At 36.9% G+C, this 19,555-nt stretch overlaps 1 protein-coding gene across 15 annotated transcripts; it reads left to right on the forward strand.

The window, feature by feature from the left end:
- Nucleotides 1-176: 176 nt before the first annotated feature.
- ark2n (arkadia (rnf111) N-terminal like PKA signaling regulator 2n) lies at nt 177-19,496 on the forward strand. 15 transcript variants are annotated; one of them, XM_083563910.1, is made up of 6 exons: nt 232-1,209; nt 3,918-4,720; nt 11,998-12,075; nt 14,353-14,437; nt 15,828-16,746; nt 16,784-19,496. In XM_083563910.1, exons 2-5 carry the CDS (start codon nt 3,988-3,990, stop codon nt 15,991-15,993), a joined length of 1,062 nt encoding a protein of 353 aa, XP_083420036.1. In that variant the 5' UTR covers nt 232-1,209; nt 3,918-3,987; the 3' UTR covers nt 15,994-16,746; nt 16,784-19,496. The 15 variants fall into 15 exon arrangements, with proteins under 15 accessions (XP_083420028.1, XP_083420029.1, XP_083420031.1 ...); XM_083563911.1 differs by having other exon boundaries at nt 15,828-16,734; nt 16,775-19,496; XM_083563909.1 differs by having other exon boundaries at nt 232-646.
- Nucleotides 19,497-19,555: the final 59 nt, after the last annotated feature.

Here is a 19,555-nt window from a genome sequence, read left to right on the forward strand (position 1 = left end):
CAGTAAAAGTCAAAGACCAGTTCAGTTTTTATCCACTCATAAATAAAAAGGAACGATTGATTTCACAAAATGTAGTTGATCAAAAAGTAAAAAAAAAAATAAAATAATGTAAAATGTCCAATTTCGCAAATAAAACACAAAATTTTGCTCCATACCGCAGAGCGGCGCTGTGCGCTGTATAAGCTCTACGGAGCAGCCGGAAGAGTCTTCTTCATTCATTAAACGAGTAACACAGGCGTTGGCCGAGTTCCAAACGGCTTCTTAGTGGACAAATAGTGCATTACACAGCGCGCAGAAGGCCGTTATTTCATCCCCTATGTAGTGCATTTATGTAGGAAGAATGAAGTCAGTTTGGATTCAGCCTTTTGTGAAGTAGCCAACTGTGCTAAAGGGGCTGGGACGCGGACTAGCTGGGGCCGCAAACACGTAGTTTGAACTTTGGGTATTTTTTATAACGCGTATGTACGCCGAAGTTTTAACGCAAGTTCTGTTTGGGGGAAAAGGACAATACGATGTTGAGAAGAATATCCATCAGAGGTGAAGTCTGAATACAGGTGCGCGACATTTAATCTGAGCAGCTAGCAAGACGAACTAGCAGCCGCAGAATCGCTGCCTCACTAGCACTGCTACAGTTTTATATATCCGCGTGAGTGTGTCCATAAATGTGTGTTCCGTTTTTCATTCTCCTGAAAAACCATGCGGTTTAAAACCAGCAAGTCTTTTCGACTACCTGTTACTTCAGCATCTTGTTTGTTTGTAATTAATTAATATGGTTTAAAAAACACTAGTTACACTCAGTGGATGCAAATAATGGCTGGTCTAAATTAGCAATAGATTTTTTACTTGGGTTTTTCTGTAGATTTATTGTACACCAATACCTGTGTAATTAATGCATTCGGGGAAAAAAAAACTGTTAGACGGTTAGTGGGTTAAGAAACAGCGTAATAATTCGGTCAGTGTGTGGTGCGCATGCGCAGCTTGCCCGCCCGCCCGCCCGCTCGCCCGCTGGCCCGCTGGCCCGCGTGTTTGTTCATACATGATGCATAGATACGCGTGGGCAAGTCGCCGGGTTTGGAATTACAAAGGAAAGAGACACGGTCCCCTACATCCTGCTTAGCGCACTGATGGACAGGGTGCTAACTAATGGTTCTCTCCTTTATAACGCGTATAAGGATATACAATGTCATTTATTCCATTTGCACCATCAATGTAAGTGGTATGAAGTAACAGTTCCACAGTTACATGTTGTGCTTTTTATTTATATCAGGCAGTGATTGCTGTTTCTAAGAGTGTGGAGAATTTCGCTACATAGGGTAGGAAATCATTTGAATGTCTTACATGGCAGAGTGCAAAAGTTTGCATTGGGGGAAAAATAATTTGCATTGGAGAACATCACAATAATTTTTTTTTGTTTTTATTTAATTAATTTTTTTCAATGAAGCTTTTATATCTATGCAAGTCGATGCAAGAGCATCACAGCAAATCGAATGTGTGATATAAACAGTTTATACAAGATCTAGGTGTTTTCAGGTCCCACAGATCTTCACAATCAAGTCTTTGCAATTTGGTTAGCGTTTGATTAAGTTTTGGATTCGGTGAACTCCAAGGGTGATCAGCCAGTGCTGGTGTGCAGTTCGTCCCTCGATTTACCACGGTTCAAATCTCTCGGTCTCGCTTTATCGCTATTTATAACTATTTTGTTTCAGGAATTGTCCTGATTCATCGTGAAAAATCTACACTTTAATTGTTTTTGTAGAGTTTTATGTTGAAGTAAGGTCATTTATAAATACAAATATTAATTAATTCTTCTTATTATTAATTATTAAATGAAGTAAAGGTCTACCTAAAATACTGTACAATGTCTCATATATTTTCCCGGAGACAAAGAGCACGTCGTTTTGTTTACGGCGATACAAGTTTACACGGTGCGCAGATGCTGAAAATCTTAAGAAATTGGCATTACAAGAAATCGAAGGTTTCCATTTATTGGTTGGTTGTAGTATCCTCTGATGGCAAAAATGTTGGACATACCAGGTTTAGCCAATAAAGATTGCAGTAATGTGTATCTTTTAACTCAGAACCTTTTTTTGATGTCATAGGACACTTCAACCAATAAGCGAGCAGAGAAACAGTGCATAGGCTACGCTACAGCACTGTACTACAGTACTAACTATAATGTGAATTCTCCAAATTTACACACAATTCATCTCGCTATATTCTTGGAAATGGTTTCGGTGTGTGTTTAAAGAGTGTGGGAGGATTTATGGCAAAAAAAAAAAAGTTTTTTGGGAAAATCTTCTTCGCAATCTGTTTTGGCACATAACTACTGTGATAAACGGAGGACGGCTGTATAACACTGTTGGACACCAGAAACCAATCCTGCATGAGTTAAGTTGGTGGTACTTTAATCGAATTAGAATTTAGGTGGCATTTTGGTACTTCAGTTTTTGTCTGTTCTGTCTTTGGCTTTGCATCCTGTCAGTTGCGATGTGTACTTCTCTTTGTTTCTCATTTTTTGCATAGTCTGTAATGCACTGGCTTCTTTATATGCACACCAAGATAGTCAAGGCAAAAAGTTTAATTCTGTCTGTTTGATTCTTTTGGTACTATTCTATTGGAGATGGAAAATTTTGCACTCTACTGTGTATCCAGCAAGATCTTCCCTGTGGCTTTTTTGAGAAACTTCATTATAATTTTGATGAAGGTCCTCATACTGAACATTGAACCAATTTAAGATTGGAAAATTAACTGTTCTGATTGTAAATTCTGCTGGAATAACGTGCATACAGCACGTAAATAATGCTTGTTTTAAGTTCTTTAATGTTTTTCCATAACATTAAGATGCATAACATAAGGTGGGAACTGGTGAAATCTGAGAGAATTTACATGGACACTGAGAGAATATACTAAACTGGAGCTTTGAGGCAGTAGTGCTGCATACCTAGTAAACCACCATGCATCCCAAAGAAATTCAAGCAAATGTAAAAACGGTTTAGAAGCAGGACAAAAAGCCTGTCTGTCAGTAATGTAACCTGACTTGGCAGAGTTCTGAGAAACAGTAGCTAACATGTTATTGTAAAGGGACACCATTTATTTGCCCTTTTGGCTCAATTTATGGAAGACTGAATCACTGTGTAAACCTCTAGTCATTCTCTCCTGTTCTGGTGTCTGATAGGAAACTTTCTATGTCTTTAGATTTTGTTTTCCGTTACAGTTGAAGTTTCTGAACATATTTCTGTGTACGTCATTCTTTTATATTTTACATATTGTACACAGATTTCAAACCATATAACAAGCAACTTACACGAGTGATCCAATGTTGGTATAATGTAGTCATACGAGTGTGGTTTGGTAGTCCTGCATTTAAAACTAGTGGTTTAGGATATATTGGTAAGCAGATGAGCCTAGTGAGTTGTTAAGCTCAACATGGATGTTGGACTCGTGTCAGGATTCCATTTATCATCTGTAAAGCTCAGTAAGGGTAATGTTTTTAACTGGTGGTCTGTATAGTAAACTGTGTGCTTAAATGTATTTCTGACTGGAAAAGTGCGTTGTGCGGGTTGAGAGAAGAGACATGATCTCACATCCTCAGTAGGCAAGAATGGTTGGTAAATTATTACAAATGTCAAAAAACACATGTCTTAATTCCTTTAGTTTTTGGGCTAAGACCGTGAAGTATAGTGGTTCACCTTCGTGGTTGGGTTTTCAGTCTCCACCAATTCATCTAGCTTTGTTCTTTACTTCTACTTTGCATGAAGTAGACTTTGATAAATTGCCAGATGTCTCAATTTATTTTCCATTTGACTTTCATGCCATGTAGTGAAATTTGCCAGTCATGTATTTTGGCCAACAGTTGTCCAATTCTCATATATTGTCAACTTCCCATTTCTAATCTGTGGTAATATATTTATTTCTAGGTCTCTAACACGCACAACACAGAGCAGCCGCTAATTTGGAGACCCCACCCATCTGGCCTGTCCTCTAAAGATGGCTGAAGGCCAAAAGGCCGTTGAACTCTCAGAATGCCCCACAGATTCTGGGGCTACAATGGATAATCAGGATTTGTCCCTGAAACCTGAAGCTCTGTCCTCCAGTTCTCCGACATGTGAGGAGTCAGTCAGCATGCAGAGCCCCTCAAGGCCATTGCCCCCTGGCTTACTGTCCATGCCCTGCTTGCTAAAGGAGCTTCGCCGAGATTCCTCCCCTGAGGCCCTGCCAGCAGACAAAGGCCTTGCCGCATCTGTCATTCAGATGTGCCCACAAGAAGACAGTGACTCCTCTGCCAACCTGCGATCGCCTTCATCTTCTGGTCACCTCGGCGATTCAGACACACTTTCCTCAGCTGAAGAAGAGGATGTGCAATCGGCACATGCTAAGCCTCACCCTTCCTCTCATTCTGAATCCGCCCCTAGGAAGTCTTCTCGCCGCTCACGGTCCGAGAGCGATGCATCTGCTGGCGTTGCCATGGCTGCCAAGAAGAACCGCTGTCAGGAGAGGCAGGCGAACGGTGGAAGGATCCGAGAGCGGGGCAAGCGCAGCCAGAGACACAAAGAGCGAATGCGTCTGCTAAGGCAAAAACGGGAAGCGGTTGCCAAGCGTAAGTCTCGCCCACTGGAGGACAGCAGTACAAGCGACAGCGATGCCACTGCACATTCTTCGTCGTCATCATCAACAGCATCGTCTGACAACGAGGGCAGGACAATCGGTTTGCATCCTCCAGGTATTGTGGGAACACACACAGACACGGCGAGATGAATTGGGGAATTTTAGCACTTAGTTTTCAGAAAGCGTAATTGGTAATCGTAATTCATAAAAATACAGGTCACAGACATAATTCTTGTACACAAACCTTGCACATGTCAAAAAGTTTAAAAAGCATAGATGTATAGAATGTAGAAATTCAACATGACTTTTTTTGTTTTTAGCTGTAGAAAAATCATTCGAGAGCGAAAACAAAAAGTTGTAGTGTAAATGAAATACATTTTAGTATCCTGCGTTCCCTAGTTTCTCCTTTTGAGGATGTGTTGCAAACAATGCTACTGTTGCATAATGGACCTGAACTGTTCCAATTGTTAAAATGCTAATGTTGCTGTAGCACAGAAAAGTAATTATCCACATGAATGTGTGCGATTGGCCACAGCAGAGGATATACAGAACTACAGAAGCTGAGCAGGTTCAAGTTTAGAAAGAGCCATTTATTTATTTTATCCTAAGTTGATCTGTAGGCTACAGAATTTCAGTTTGACCGCTGATTCTACAGGAAATAAATACACATCCATTTTTGTTAGGCTGCAATTGTTTTTGACTGTTTTTAGTGAAGTGGAGTGGTGGTACTACAGTTAAAATAGAAATACTTGTGTTTGGTGAGTCAGTTTGCTGAAGATGTTGGACCAGTTTCATGTTTTCCTTTAAAAAAAAAATAAAATAAAAAATAAATTACATTATTCCAGTCCCATTCAGCTAATCATATTATTGCCAGTAATTGCATCTACTTTGGTTGCCTCCACCACTTTTACAATGGATTTTCTCCATCTGACTGAAATGTGATTTCCCTGTGGTTTTACTAAAAGACCACTTTATTAATAATAAAAATATAAGCTCACTATTATATTAAGACCACATTTGAATGTAGTCTTTAATATACAAAAGAATAACTGATTTTAATATTAATGTACAGTAGTATTGTTGTTATTTATTCTGGCAATGTTATTAGGGGTAAGGTACATAAGAGTTAGTATACGCTGCTACACTGCGATGCTTTCTTGAAACAACCCCATTTTCAACAATGATGACAAAAAACTGCACTTTATTGACAAAAGTGTTGTTGTAGGAACATGTTAGAGTTTTCCCTTCACTTGAACTAAGAGACCCACAAGTTTCACGAAGATATGGTTTATATGTTTGGCGTGCTGGATCTTGAGTGGTCTGGTATAGAGTTCTGACCCTAATTGGTTGAATGAGCACAAATTTCAACAACCACACTCTAATATATAGTGGAACATCCATCCAAAAGTGGTGAAGTAGCAGATGTGAATCTTATTGTCAGGTGTCCACCAATTGTTGTCCATATAGTGAATGAGCTTCCAAAAACTCATGTTTACATTTAAAGTGTGAGGGAGGAAGAGACGTTTTTAAACTGTAAATGCCTCACACACACATGCTTTGTACATGCAGATGCATCAAATCGCAATTGCCTGACTTGCATTTGAATCTAATGGATGATCTTTTACTGACGATAATATGAATAGACTATTTATTAAGTAATTAAAGCTTTGCTACATCTAAACCTAGCTCTAAATGAAAGTTGTTGTTTCTTTGTGGATTGTTAAAACTCTGATATACTTGTCTTTGTGGTGACATTTGGTGTTCAGTAAGATGATACCATGCCCACACACCCACATGTAGTGTCTCTTGGTGCATGTTGACTAAATAACTCCACGCTGGCTTCATTTGACACTTTACAGGCATATTCACACTGAGTGCAATGCAATGTCACTATAGTGCCAAATAAACAACAAAAAAAGTATTCTCAAGCTCTAGGCAAGATACAGCAATATGAATAAAATATTATTTTATTACAGAATAAGGGTTCTGAAATAATAGTTGCTGTAGCTGTTCATAAACATGAATGTGTTCATCTAAAAATCCTGTTCAGGTTCAGTGTGAATAAGCCTTAAATACACATGATCAGTGTTACATACACCTACACATAGAACTACGCATTATAAAAAAAAAAAAAACCCAGCACAGATGCTTGGTTTCTTTTGCATTCTTGCACACCGATGCAAACAACTTAATTCTCAAAACGCACACAGACAGGTGTGTTCCATTGCTAATCATTGTCATTCATGCTTGGTAAATGTAAATGATTGCATCCAGAGCTTTATCCCTAAAACCCAAGTAAACAAAACTTTCCACAGTCTCTGTTTGAGGTCACTGTAAATGCAAATGTCAAAACTAAAACCAGTCAGGGTGGAAGTGAAAGCAAGTATAAAAGGCCTGGGAAACTCGCTTGTAAACAATAAGCATTACTTTGCGTAACTCACTATATTTTTCTGTGTATGTGGATATTTATTTATAAATGTATAGATAAATGTAGATATTGATTATATAGCCTGCTTTGTCAGACAGTTGGGAAAATTGCCTAGTAAAGCCCTGACGCTTTGATCAGATAATGTCTTTTTGTTTTTTTGTTTTTTTTATTGTAGTTAAAAGCTGTTTGTACTAAATACTTTTTGTGCCATGCACCAAATTCTAACATTTACTCTATCTATATATCTAGCTGTTCCTCTTTCTTTCTTTCTTTCTATCTGTCTCTCTTTTTATTTATATCTTTATTTTTAATCTATCCACCTGTCTTTATAGTATTTTTTGCCAGATTGTATGTGTAGTATTTGAATACATTTTTAATTTAATGTATTTTTGCCTAATCAGGCTATTTATTTATATAAGCAGTTTGCCTAGTATATTAGTTATACATTCAAGAATTTGTCACAGTTTTAGATTTATCACAAGAATTAGTTTTCTTTCTTTTTTTTATGTTTTGATGGTGGCTCCTTTCTTTGCCATCCAATGTGTTAAGTGGTGTTTGCATATTGACTTAATTCCTTGTTATTCTCTGTTCAACCAGGTAGCATTTACTTGATGCACTGCAACTTGGGCTTAGTAAAGTTTTTGCAGAATATAAGAAATGTGTAAACTTTCTTTATTAGCCTGTCTATTTTCTCGCAGAAGATGAAATTAAATTTCATTTTAATTTGTGTTAGACGATTTAGAAATCCCAGTGTGCAGAGAATCCACTGTTTCAAGGCATTCAGCTGTTAAGAGTTTCTTTGTTGAAACATAGCTGCTTATGAGCTAGAGCTACAGCTTACAGCGAGCTCGGTTAATTAAGCAATATTAACAAAATGCACACTCCAGACTGTCCAATGCCGCTACACCAACACAATTGGTGGTCGTTTTATTCCCCTCACTGAAATTACAGACTACATATAAAACCCATGCCTACATATTTAAATCTTATGTATCTTTTTTATGTCAAGTAGCTGGCATGTCTCTCTTCCTTTTATTCTCAGAACGTCCAGACATCTGCCAATAGATGGCGCTGTGCATCTTGTCAACTGATCAGTGCATCTTGTTGCACTGTTTTTTTTTTTTCCTCTGCATTATACAAATTTATTGTCAGTTCCACAATATGCTGGTACTTTTTTGTACCTTTTTACCCCTCATGTGGTACAGTTGAAGTATAGTTACAAATGTTACTCCGTAGCAAATGGTTTCCTGCTGTGTGTATGTGTGTACATACATACATACATACATACATACATATACACATTAAGAATGTTTTGTCCATTTAAGTAAAATGAGTTGTATTTGGAATTCTATTTATCCATTACTTATGTGGGTATATTTCTGAATGCGGAACTGTTCTTATTGTCAGACTTTCATGCAACATAACGCACTACCCAGAATGCACCGTGAAAGCTGCATGACTCCCATTAAGCTTGTCAGCATGGCCGCCGTGAAGTCCAGCTTTTTTTTTTCCCCTAGTGTGTGCCTGACGTTTGTGTATGTGTGTGTTCTCGGCGCTTGCTGTCTGTCTTTAAGCTGGCCGCCGTGGAAACAGCATGGGCGGAGTCCTGGAGGAAGCGCTGACACGAGTGGCTGCCGCCCAGAGGCGTACAGAGGAAAGGTTCCGTGCGTGGATGGAGCGAATTAGCCGTCTCCATTCTGGTGAAGACGATGATCAGTCGTACGGTGGGACTCCAGAAGGGCGTAGTCACATCAGCTCAGAAGGAACATCAGCGGCCTATCGGATCATCCGTCTGAACAATGATGCCTCCCCCCCAACGCTAAACTCTGCTCACAGCTGTGTCCTGGATCCGAATCTGCTAAATGTGTAACGGGCCGATGTGCTGAGCTACTGAGAAAATGTGCTAAATAAACATTCTGGCCAACGATGCTGGATACAGTACACAAGGCCATCTCTCTCTCTCTCTCTCTCTCTCTCTCTCTCTCTCTGTTTTATAATTTTTTTTTTTTTCGTTTTGTGCACTCTTATTTTCCCCATTACTAAATTTCTCTTCTTTTTCCCATCTTCTTTCTCCTTTTGTTTCCCCCTTTCTCAATTTTACATTCATGTTTTTAGCAAATACGTTTATTTCAAACAATTCCACATTGAGTCAAAATGCAGTTTATTCATATGGATGTTGTAGGAATTGGCAGTGGTTCCATTAGTTTACCAGTCAGTCAGAACTACATGCGGGTAGTCAATCGTCATAGAGCTGATTCAACTTTCATAAACAAACTCCATTAATAAAATATTCATTAGTAATATTCAAACTGTACCGGATCTCAGGTTAACTACCAAGGTAGCTGTGACTGCGTGGCAAAAGAGAACACACCTGGATGAATGTGTGGAGGTCAAACTGTATAAAACTCAAGACACTCAAAAAATTTTTCTTAATGTTCAATCTGGCATTTTTGTCATAACTGATCTTTCTGGCAGATATTTTATTTTATATGTTTTGTGTAATATTTCAGGGAAAAAAATTTCAAAACTTGGTTTTAAGTCTCTACATTCATCATTTACGACAAAGCTAGCATTAATATTTATGTTCCCCCTTCACAATAATGGCTTTTATTACATATCTTAGGGTAAAGAAATTCTGTATCTTAAATTCTGAAATACAGCTTTTAAGATATGCTCAAGGTAAAACAATTAGAGCATAACATTTTCATATCTTCCTTTTTGATGCCAATGAACTCTATTCTAGGCCAATTTAGTTTGTCATGCTCATGTGCCAGATGATTGCAGCTGAATAAATGTTAGACCACTCCAACAACCTCCAATTTTTCCTGGCCTAATTTAACTAAATCTGTTTTTTGGGTTATTTTGTATTTAGGCTACTGATTTTTGTTTTGTTTTTTTTGTTACAGAAATTATATTCTACAGTTTTGAATTAGGTGTTTTGAAAAGCAAATCTTTGCAAATCTTCTTTCAAGCAAAGTAAGACTGGCATGCCCAATCTTTTCCACAAATTGAGGCCATAGAAACCTCAGTTTTCTTTGTCCCTTCATTGTTTTAGTCCATCTTAGTCAAGTTAGCATGTGCACTTTGATATGCCTGTTGGCAGATTACAACATCAGATTAGTCTTGGCTTTTTCAGTGCAGCATTGTAGCTACTGAATGTTAAAGAATCAGACTTGGACACCTTGTGTGACTCGGCACCGAAGAGGAGCTGCTGTTTCTTCAATATCCAAAATGTACTCAGGAGAAATGAGTCTTTTAGAAAAGTCTTAAAGATGGTTGAGGAACATTTTGAGGTGTGTTCCTGTACACAATCTTTCCTTAGTATGTGTGTGTTTTGAGAAGCGTCTGTGGTTGGTATTCCATACCAGAACAGATGGATGACAGCTCTACACACAATGCACGGACTCGCTTTATGTCACTGTGTCACTTGGAGACGAAATCGAAGAACTGCCTCAGTTGTGATGTGTTTTGATTTCTGTTTATTACGTCACATGCATGTAGTGGACAAAGCAAATAGTACAGAGCAATAATGCATGAACAGCTGCACTGTGATGTTATACTACTAATATAACTTAGCTAGAATTACTCCATACACAAATACTGTTAAGTTTTAGCTAACTTCATGCTGAAATGTTTTCTGTCAGTGGCCACTACTGAAGCTTGCAGATATTGCAGCCAGATACACTATATAATACATACACAGACACACATTTATAACTGTTTAGTAATTTAATACAATATCACTATCAGTTTCTGTGTTTATCGTTTTTTTTTTTTTTTTTTTTTGGAAGCTTTTTTTTATTTTAAATTACACACCAAAAACAAATCTTAACCACAGAAGGGCCTTAAAGAGAAAACGTTTATTTTACAAACATCCACACTGCAGAAGGGCTTAAAGGTTTACAAATAATACATTTGTGCTAAATAAGGACACACTTCTTCAATAAAAATGTTGAAATGTTAATGAGCTAGTGAACTGCAAAAGAGATATGACGGAAATAAATAACCATTTCTTTTTTTTTTCTTTTTTCTTTTCATATTTTTTCTTTTTTTTTTTGGATTGTCATTTTCCTAGTATAATAATCTGTCGGTAATGTTCCTGGTTCAAAATTAAAAAGAATGCTGTCAATAATACCTGTCCATTATTTATGATCTGTATTTTATAAAAACGCAAGGCCAGCACATTATTAATTATTAAAATTAAATGTTGCAGTTACAGCTAAAGAGCTTCAGTTAAGATTTAAATATCAGAATGTGGGGGAAAAAATCAGTATCTCAGAAGCTCCTCATCTGCTGGGAATTTCACCTTTGACAGTTTTGAGAGTTTATACAGTATTGCATTAAAGCCATTTAACATATACTGAATGGCTGTTTCACTGGTAGGAACATTTTGATGAGCGGAGAATGATCACATATTTAGTTCAATAATGGGTAAACTGCATAGTTGCTACTTCAGTTTACTAGATAGGGTCAGTTCCTGGATTTGAATTGTTCTGTTGGGGTCTAAAATGTAAGAACATAAGAACAGAAAAGGAAAACCAATCTAGCACTAGGGAAAATGTCACTTGATTTTGCTCCCGATTTTGAATATAAATGCTGATTAGATTTTTTTAATTTATCCAGGATATATATATATATTTGTGTTAAAAAATAATTTGTATGACAAATACTACAATACTATATATATATATATATTTGTATTGTAGTATTTGTCATACAAATCTGTTATTATACACTTGCTCAAAAATACAAAAGAAAAATGCCCATATAGTATAATGCTATGTGACTGAAGGGTAAGTTTGACTGAATAAGAAGTTACAGTAGCATTGAAATTGTTTTAAAATCCCAAAACACAAAATGTATTTTAAAAATATTCTTTTATACCTAAAAATAAGAAAAGTCATTATTTTGTAGTAAAAAATTATGCTAGTGAAAATAAAATTGTGTGCATGTGTGTTGTGCAGTGGGGCCAGAGATCATCGGCCACTATGACGTGTCAGACACTCATTCTGAACTGGAGCAGCAGTTGCACACACTCTCAGGTCGGTGAATAGGGCTAGATAAATGAACGTGGATAAATCTTCTTTTAATGCACTTGCTATGCTCAGAAAAAGATGAAGGAATGACGAAGGGTTACCTTTTAATAAAGGTATCTTAAAAAAAAAAAAAAAAAAGAAAGAAAAAAGAGAAACAATAGAAGGATTGATCGAATAGAAATTTAGGAGCAGGAGTACAACTAGGGGGTTCACCAGTCTTGTTGGCTGCTGATTTTCATTCTAGTCAAACAAGTCACACATCATTATTACTGTAAATGTGCAGCCACATTGGGCCTGGATTAAGATTGAAGATACCTGTAAACGTAAATTTTTCTTGTATTGCGTTTGTTTACTCAAATTCATCCTTGAGTGACTGTAAAGACAGATGAGCTCTGTATGGTACACTGAAATTACAGAACAAAGATGTACTCGCCTCTTTTACCTGCTTTTGCTAATTGGTCCAATAGACCCTCTGCTTGTTTTGGATAAGTGTAGGCCGCACTCAAATTCCAGCTCAAGATCAGCACCAGGCATGGACCTTTTTGGAATAAACTGCAAGTAACTTGGACATTTGTCCAAGTCTTGTATCTATAGGATATTCTGTAACTGGACTACTATTGCCAATGTGTTTTCCTTTTTTAGGCTTCAGGCTTTTTAATTAACCGGTGCCTTGAATCAAGTGAGTTGGGATCACAGTGCTCACCCAGAGACAGGATTGAGAAACAATGCTATATATGAATTCTACCACAGCACTCAAAAAAGTTAAAAAGTGAAAATATAATACTTGCAAATATCAGGACCTCTGAGTGTTCTTAGCATTGTCATTCTTATAATGTGAAAAGAAATTTGATGTTAATGTTTTGGTGTATAAATGGCTTGGAAAGAGAAGGATCTTGTCATATGCTGATGTCCAACGCTTATTTTGAGTAATGGGATCCTATTTATATTCACTTTGGAATTGTGAAATATAGTCAAAACAGTCAACTTAGTTATAACTGCAATATAAGGACAAATTACTGAGACACCTAATTTTTCCAGTGTTTTTTCCCTAAACCGTTACTATAGCGATGCACACAATTGTATAGGTTGTCTTTTGATGCAGTAACATTAAATTCGCCCTCATTTAAACTAGGAGACTCAAACCTATTCAAGCATGACTATGCACCTGTGCACAAAACAAGCTTTATGAAGATATGGTTTGCATGATTTGGAGTGGAAGATCTTAAATGACCTGTTATTGAGCGCTGTTCTCAACCCGTTAACACCATTTGGGATAAATTGGAACACTGACTGCATGCCAGGCTTCCTCAGCCTACATCAGATTTTACTAACACCCTTATAGCTGAATACAAAACAAACCTAGTTAAATTATCTCCTCTTCCAAGTAGATTGGAGGTTAATAAAAACAAATGGGGAATGGGATGTTCAAAACGTATATACAAACCTCATGATCAGGTGTCCACAAACCTTTGTTTATCGTGTATGTGGACCACAGAATTCTTAAGAAATAAGATTCACTTAAAAGGGACCTGTAGGTTATCATCTTGTGATTCATATTGCAGCTAAGGATGAAACATACAATACAAGGCTATTCTGGGTTTCTGCATTTTGCACAAATGTTAGACCCTTAACTCTAATATTAGATTTTATGTACTTGTATGCACAACTTTGCCTACCCATCCAAGCTTGAACATGCATCTTTTATCAGAAGTGACTAGCACATATTTGTCAAACATAAAAAAAAAAACCCACTAAGCTGTGACTATTAGATTTACCTATCGAAAGAAAATGGCCAAAGCTGCACTACTTTGGCCATTTACCAATACTGTAACTGTTCTCTAAAGCCCATATTAGTAAGGATGTCAGGAAACAGCTGCAGTATAAGAAGAAAATCAATTGTCTGATAAAACGATCATGAATGAGCAGGCTCTTATGGAACATCTTTATATTTGAGAGGTATACTAACACAGCACGCTTTAATATTATTTAACAAACTATTTGGACATTGATCAGATAGTTTTAATGCTTTTTTAGTTGTCTTTTAGAATAAAAAAAATGACTTTTAGCTTTTATGTTTGAAGGAATTTTATGTCCTACTCGTTATTAAACTTGAATTGCATTACACTAACACTAAGCTAGAATGATAACTGCCAATGAGCTTATTTTAGAAGTGTGACTTTCTGTTGTAGTTTGTCATGTTCTTTATTTGTCCACCAAATATTATTGAAGCCTGTGTAGTGTAATAAGTGTTTGTGAACGTTTGTCCTGGTTGTGTTGCTGTAGGACCAGTGGATGTGGCATCTTGCCAGGTGAGTCTGCCGTTGTCTGACAGCGAAGTGGAGATTGTCGGCGTCCAGGAAAATACCAGGTTTGAAACACTCCTAAGCATTAATGCTTTTATTGTTTAATTTTGATGATTGTCTCTTTTTTTATAATTTGTTTTATTTTAATTGAACTTAATTTTTGCTTATTTTCATCAACTCTTAAGCTACTTTTACATTTCAAATCATCATTTTTGTTCGATTGCTTTTTTTATTTATATATAACTATTGGCTACAGGTTACCTACAACTTATTTTTATATACTTTATAGCCAAAACATTAATGGACATCTTACCATCACACAGACAAATGATTTTCTTTTTTTGGTCAAATTGTTGTAAGTCGGAAGCACACAATAATCTTGAATATCTTTTCATGTTGAACCGTTTATTTATCTTGAGCTAAGAGGCCCAAACATGTTCCAACCCTACAATGTCCTTGTGCACAAAGCGAGATTCATGAAGACATGATTCGCCAAACTTGCAAGAATTCGAGTGACCTGCACAGAGCTCTGACTTTGACACCATTCAACACCTTAAAGATTAATTTGTCTGTCTATTACATTTCAGGCCTCCTGATGTGGCTTCAGTGCCCTTCTTGTGGTTGAATGAGCACAAATCACCACAGCAACACTCTAAGATCTATTGGAAAGACTTGGAGTCTTTCCAATATTGGAGGTTATTATAAGAGCAAAATTGGGTTTCAATCTGGAAAATATTGTTCAGAAAGCACATACAGTGCCTCCGGAAAGTATTCAAAGAGCGTCACTTTTTCCGCATGTTGTTTTGTTACAGCCTTATTCCAAAATGGATTAAATGTATTGTTTACCTGAAAATTCTACAAGCAATACCCCATAATAGCAATGCAAAAGAAGTTTGTTTAAAATCTTAAAAATCACATGTACATAAGTATCCACAGCCTTTGGAATTGAATTGGAAGTGAATTGAAGCTCAGGTGAATCATGTTTTTACTGATCATCCTTGAGATGTTTCTACAACTTGATTGGCGTCCACCTGTGATAAATTCAGTTAATTGTACATGATTTGGAAAGGCACACACCTGTCTATATAAGGTCCCACAGTTAACAGTGCATGTCAGAGCACTAACCAAGCCATGAAGTCCAAGGAATTGTCTGTAGATCTCTGAGACAGGATTGTATCGAGAAAAATAACTAATTGAATCAATTTTGGAATAAGGCTGTAACATAAAGTGTGGAAAAAGTGAAGCGCTGTGAATTCTTTCCAGGTGCACTGTATGGTTGTGGTGCTGAGGTGTCTACAAACTAGTGGCCATAAAGTACATCAGTGCCTTACTCTTCCCAGTGGCTAGCTTATAATTAATGACTATTTAAAAATATTTATATATGGCAAATATGTTTCGGTTAATCAAGCGTGCATTGATTACTTAAAATTGTGTTCTCTATCATATTCCCTTCAGTGCTGTGTCAAGATTTCCAAGAGGTGGCGTCATCCAGTCTCTGTCAGCATGGAAGCAAACTGCCATACCCCAATGGACAGCGGTCTCTGCCCAGGCTGACTGGGCTCCGCCCCCTGAGGTGGTCGATCTGACACTGGATGAAGACAGGCACCGATACTTGCTGTGATCCCACACACTAGGCACTCAAACACAGCAGTTGCTTGAGTGTCGTTAAACATTATAATGTTTATCTCTTTATTGGTTTGATGACATTTCGGTTGGGGGGGGGATTTTTAATGGTTTGGTGTGACAATCTGAACTGAATTTGAACGATTTTCTTTGTTGTCATACATCAGTCTTTGAAGACCCTAGTATGGCCACATCAAGATTAATGTGTGTAAATGCACTGAGGATCTAAACTGTGTATGACTTCAGGCAAGTTGCAGTACTGTAATGGAATGAAAGCTTACTTCAGACACAAGCTAGACATTTTCTTTTAACAACTCAAAGTCTGGTGCGATTACTGCCTTTAAAAAAAAAAAAAAAAAACCCTACATTGAGCAGAATCGGATTTGCTCAGTTTAGTTTCTCCTAATGCACAGCTGAACAAAATGGTCAAAGCTACTGTTAGACATACACTGTATGACATTTCATTTGTACCACATGTGCACTGAAATTTGCCTTGTTCCCGATTTCTAACAAAATTAACAGGTTAAATCCCAAATGTTTTCAATAGTTTGGCAAACACACACACATCGGATGCCTGCTGTTATCCTCAGGTGTCTTCAACTCTTTGTGGTGACTTACTGCAAAGCTCCTTTATAGTGCAAAAATAGCAGTGTTTACTCTGAGAATAGCAATGGCTCCATTAGGTGTGTGTGTGTGTGTGTGTGTGTGTGTGTGTGTGTGTGTGTGTGTGTGTGTGTGTGTAGGTGTGTGTGTGTGTGTAGGTGTAGGTGTAGGTGTAGGAGAGAGAGGGGGGGCTACACAGAGAAGTGTTATCAAACTGTTCAATGCTGCTGTCTGAGTGTCTGTCCTGTGTGTATGTGTGTGAAAGAGAGAGTTTCTCTGCACTAGAGAATTTGTTCAGGCACACTTGTGTTTATATATTTTAGCAGAGAACATGGCCTTTATGCCAGCGGGAAAGACGTGTCGGCTTGTGACAATTAGAAATTTTAAGTAACTATTTTTTAAATTAGTATATGAGACTAGTTCAAACTGTGCTTAATATCCTCATTGATCTATAAAATTGTATATTAGTTTTGCTATATCATGCTTTCTCTTAATACAGCATTAGATGTTACAATTAATATTTAAAATATGTTGTTTTTTTTCTGACATGCTTGAATGACAGTTATTAGGAAGGAAATACATATTTCCTTAAATAGGTCGAATACATTTTTGCTGTGGTTATTTGCGGATGTTTTTTGGGCTACTGATTTTTTTTTTGTGTGTGTTATTGGCACAATCACATCATTTAGCTTTCTCTTCAGAGTGAAAGATCCTCAGACTGTGTATGAGAATGTGGGTAGTAGGCGTTAGCGAAAGATGACATGCTTCCTGTTAAAATCATTTGTTATACCAGAGCAAAATTCTCCTCTCACTTGCAAATGTGACACGAATTTGTCCACAGAAACAAATGCCGTTGCTGATACAGCAATTTGCTTCGCCCAGTGGCATGCAAATAAATATATCTGTTATTCTCATTTAGTTTCAGACACTTCTCATTCAACCAATATTACCTGAACCTTACACAAGAATTAGGTGTGATGGAGAAGTGAAAAGACAAAAATATCTCCATGTGGCTGAGGTGGACGCTAATGTACTAGAACGAAGTTTTTTTATTTTGCGAATCTCACATATCGGATTAAAGAGAAAGTGTAAAAAAAAATGATACATTTTCTTTAACAACTCTGCAATAATTCATCTTACCGGTTTATAGTAGTGCACTCATCCTGTCTATAGTGACAGCTACTTCAATAGGATTTGTATGGTGGATGATCATGTATTTTAAGCCTCAAATATTTTGTTATTTAACCAAGATATATTATGGATATGTTGAAGCTTTCTGTAAGGAAAACATCTATGTAACATTTATTGAAGGAGTCTTAGGTGTCAGTGCATTGTATTGGTCAGTAACTGTTCCACCTTGGCAGAGTCTCTGGGACAGAGGAGTTTGCAATTCTTTGTTTGTTTCTCACAGAGGAAAGAGATGCTGTTGAGGTAATGACTATTTAAAGCTGTTATAGTGTCAGTGATGATAAGAATTTAACCTACCTTTCAGAAGTTCTACAATATTAACTGCAACTTAAAAGTATGATCTTTAATAAATGTATATTTTAATAGCTGGCAAATCGTTGCGTTATAAGAGAACGAAAATTTACTGGAATAACATAACATCAAAATGGCAGCACATGACTTAGCCATTGATTATTCTCTTATAACAGTTTCATGATCCTGATCCCTAAGTACTTCCAGTTTTGTGTTTTCCTGCTTCCAAAACACCTGGTTCAACTCCTCGACCTCTGAGCAGCCTTTTCTGAGTTGAAGTGACCGTGTTAGAGCAGGGATAACACTAAAATGTGGAGGACAAGGAATACTCCAGGATCAGAGCTGAGAACCTGTGTGCCCCATACTGTGTTATACTTTTCATAATGTATGACCCTTGTAACGTGTTCATTTATGTGTCTATTAGGATGCCAAGCTGGGAAAAGTCTTGTTCTCTTTGTCTATATTGTCCTTTTAAATGAGTTATAGAACAGGGGTGTTCAATCTTATTTGCAAAGAGCCAGTTTGGATGCAGGTGTTCATTCTATTCAAGTAGTAAACACACCTTTTTCACCTGTTTAATAAGGCTTACTACGATACCAGGTCTCATCTCACTCTAAGTTTGATTGCACCTTATTCTTGTTTAAGTTGTAAAGCTGGCATCCTTCTTTTTCCTCCTGTTCTTCATTTCTTACTGTTAGTAAGAGCTGGACTGATGGAAGCAAGACCAGACCTGTTAAATAATAAAAAAAAAAAAAGAAAAGGGCCGTAGCTTCCTAAATATAATAAAACCTATTAATACTGCCAGTATAATAAAGATTACTTAACACAACACTATTCAAGATGCACTGGCCACTCAAATCTGTGAGCTTAAGCAGAGAGAAGCAAAGCAGCAGAGGATTCATTTGACTTTTAAACCTTTTTCATAGCAACTCTTGAATATCGGTGAAAAAAATTAATGTTTTTTGGCTTTTCAGATTTTGGATTTTATTATTTATACAAGGCTCAATGAACAATAATGTTTCAATGTCAACAATTTTGTCAGCAGATAAATGCGTCATAACTAACGAATTATACGAACCTTACAAATTTTGAACAGCTCATTGTTTTTTATGTAAAGGAAGTTCAGCTAATACAATCGAGTTATCAAGTTCAGGTAAAATTATGCATACCCAAGTCATCATCTGTTGTCTAATAGACCAACAGCAATAAGACAGCGTGTTCAGTTAGACTTTATACACCATCCCAATAAAATAATTGATATCCTTTGCTCCTCACATTGTTACCTTTTTTTGCAGTATTTTCAATTCTGGGCAATGTTAGTATATGTGTTTTTGGCTTCCCCAAGTTCTGTCCTTTCAAAAAATGCATATTAGAACAAAGGGAACTATTTTAAGATGAATAAAGCTATTTAAAGAGTAATGTGTCTGGTTTTTTTTTTTTGTTTTTTTTTTCTCACCTTTGTTTGGCCGTTTGTGCTC

The sequence above is a fragment of the Silurus aristotelis genome, assembly GCF_946808225.1.
Source record: "Silurus aristotelis genome assembly, chromosome: 16".
In the NCBI taxonomy this organism is placed as follows: Eukaryota; Metazoa; Chordata; class Actinopteri; order Siluriformes; family Siluridae; genus Silurus; species Silurus aristotelis.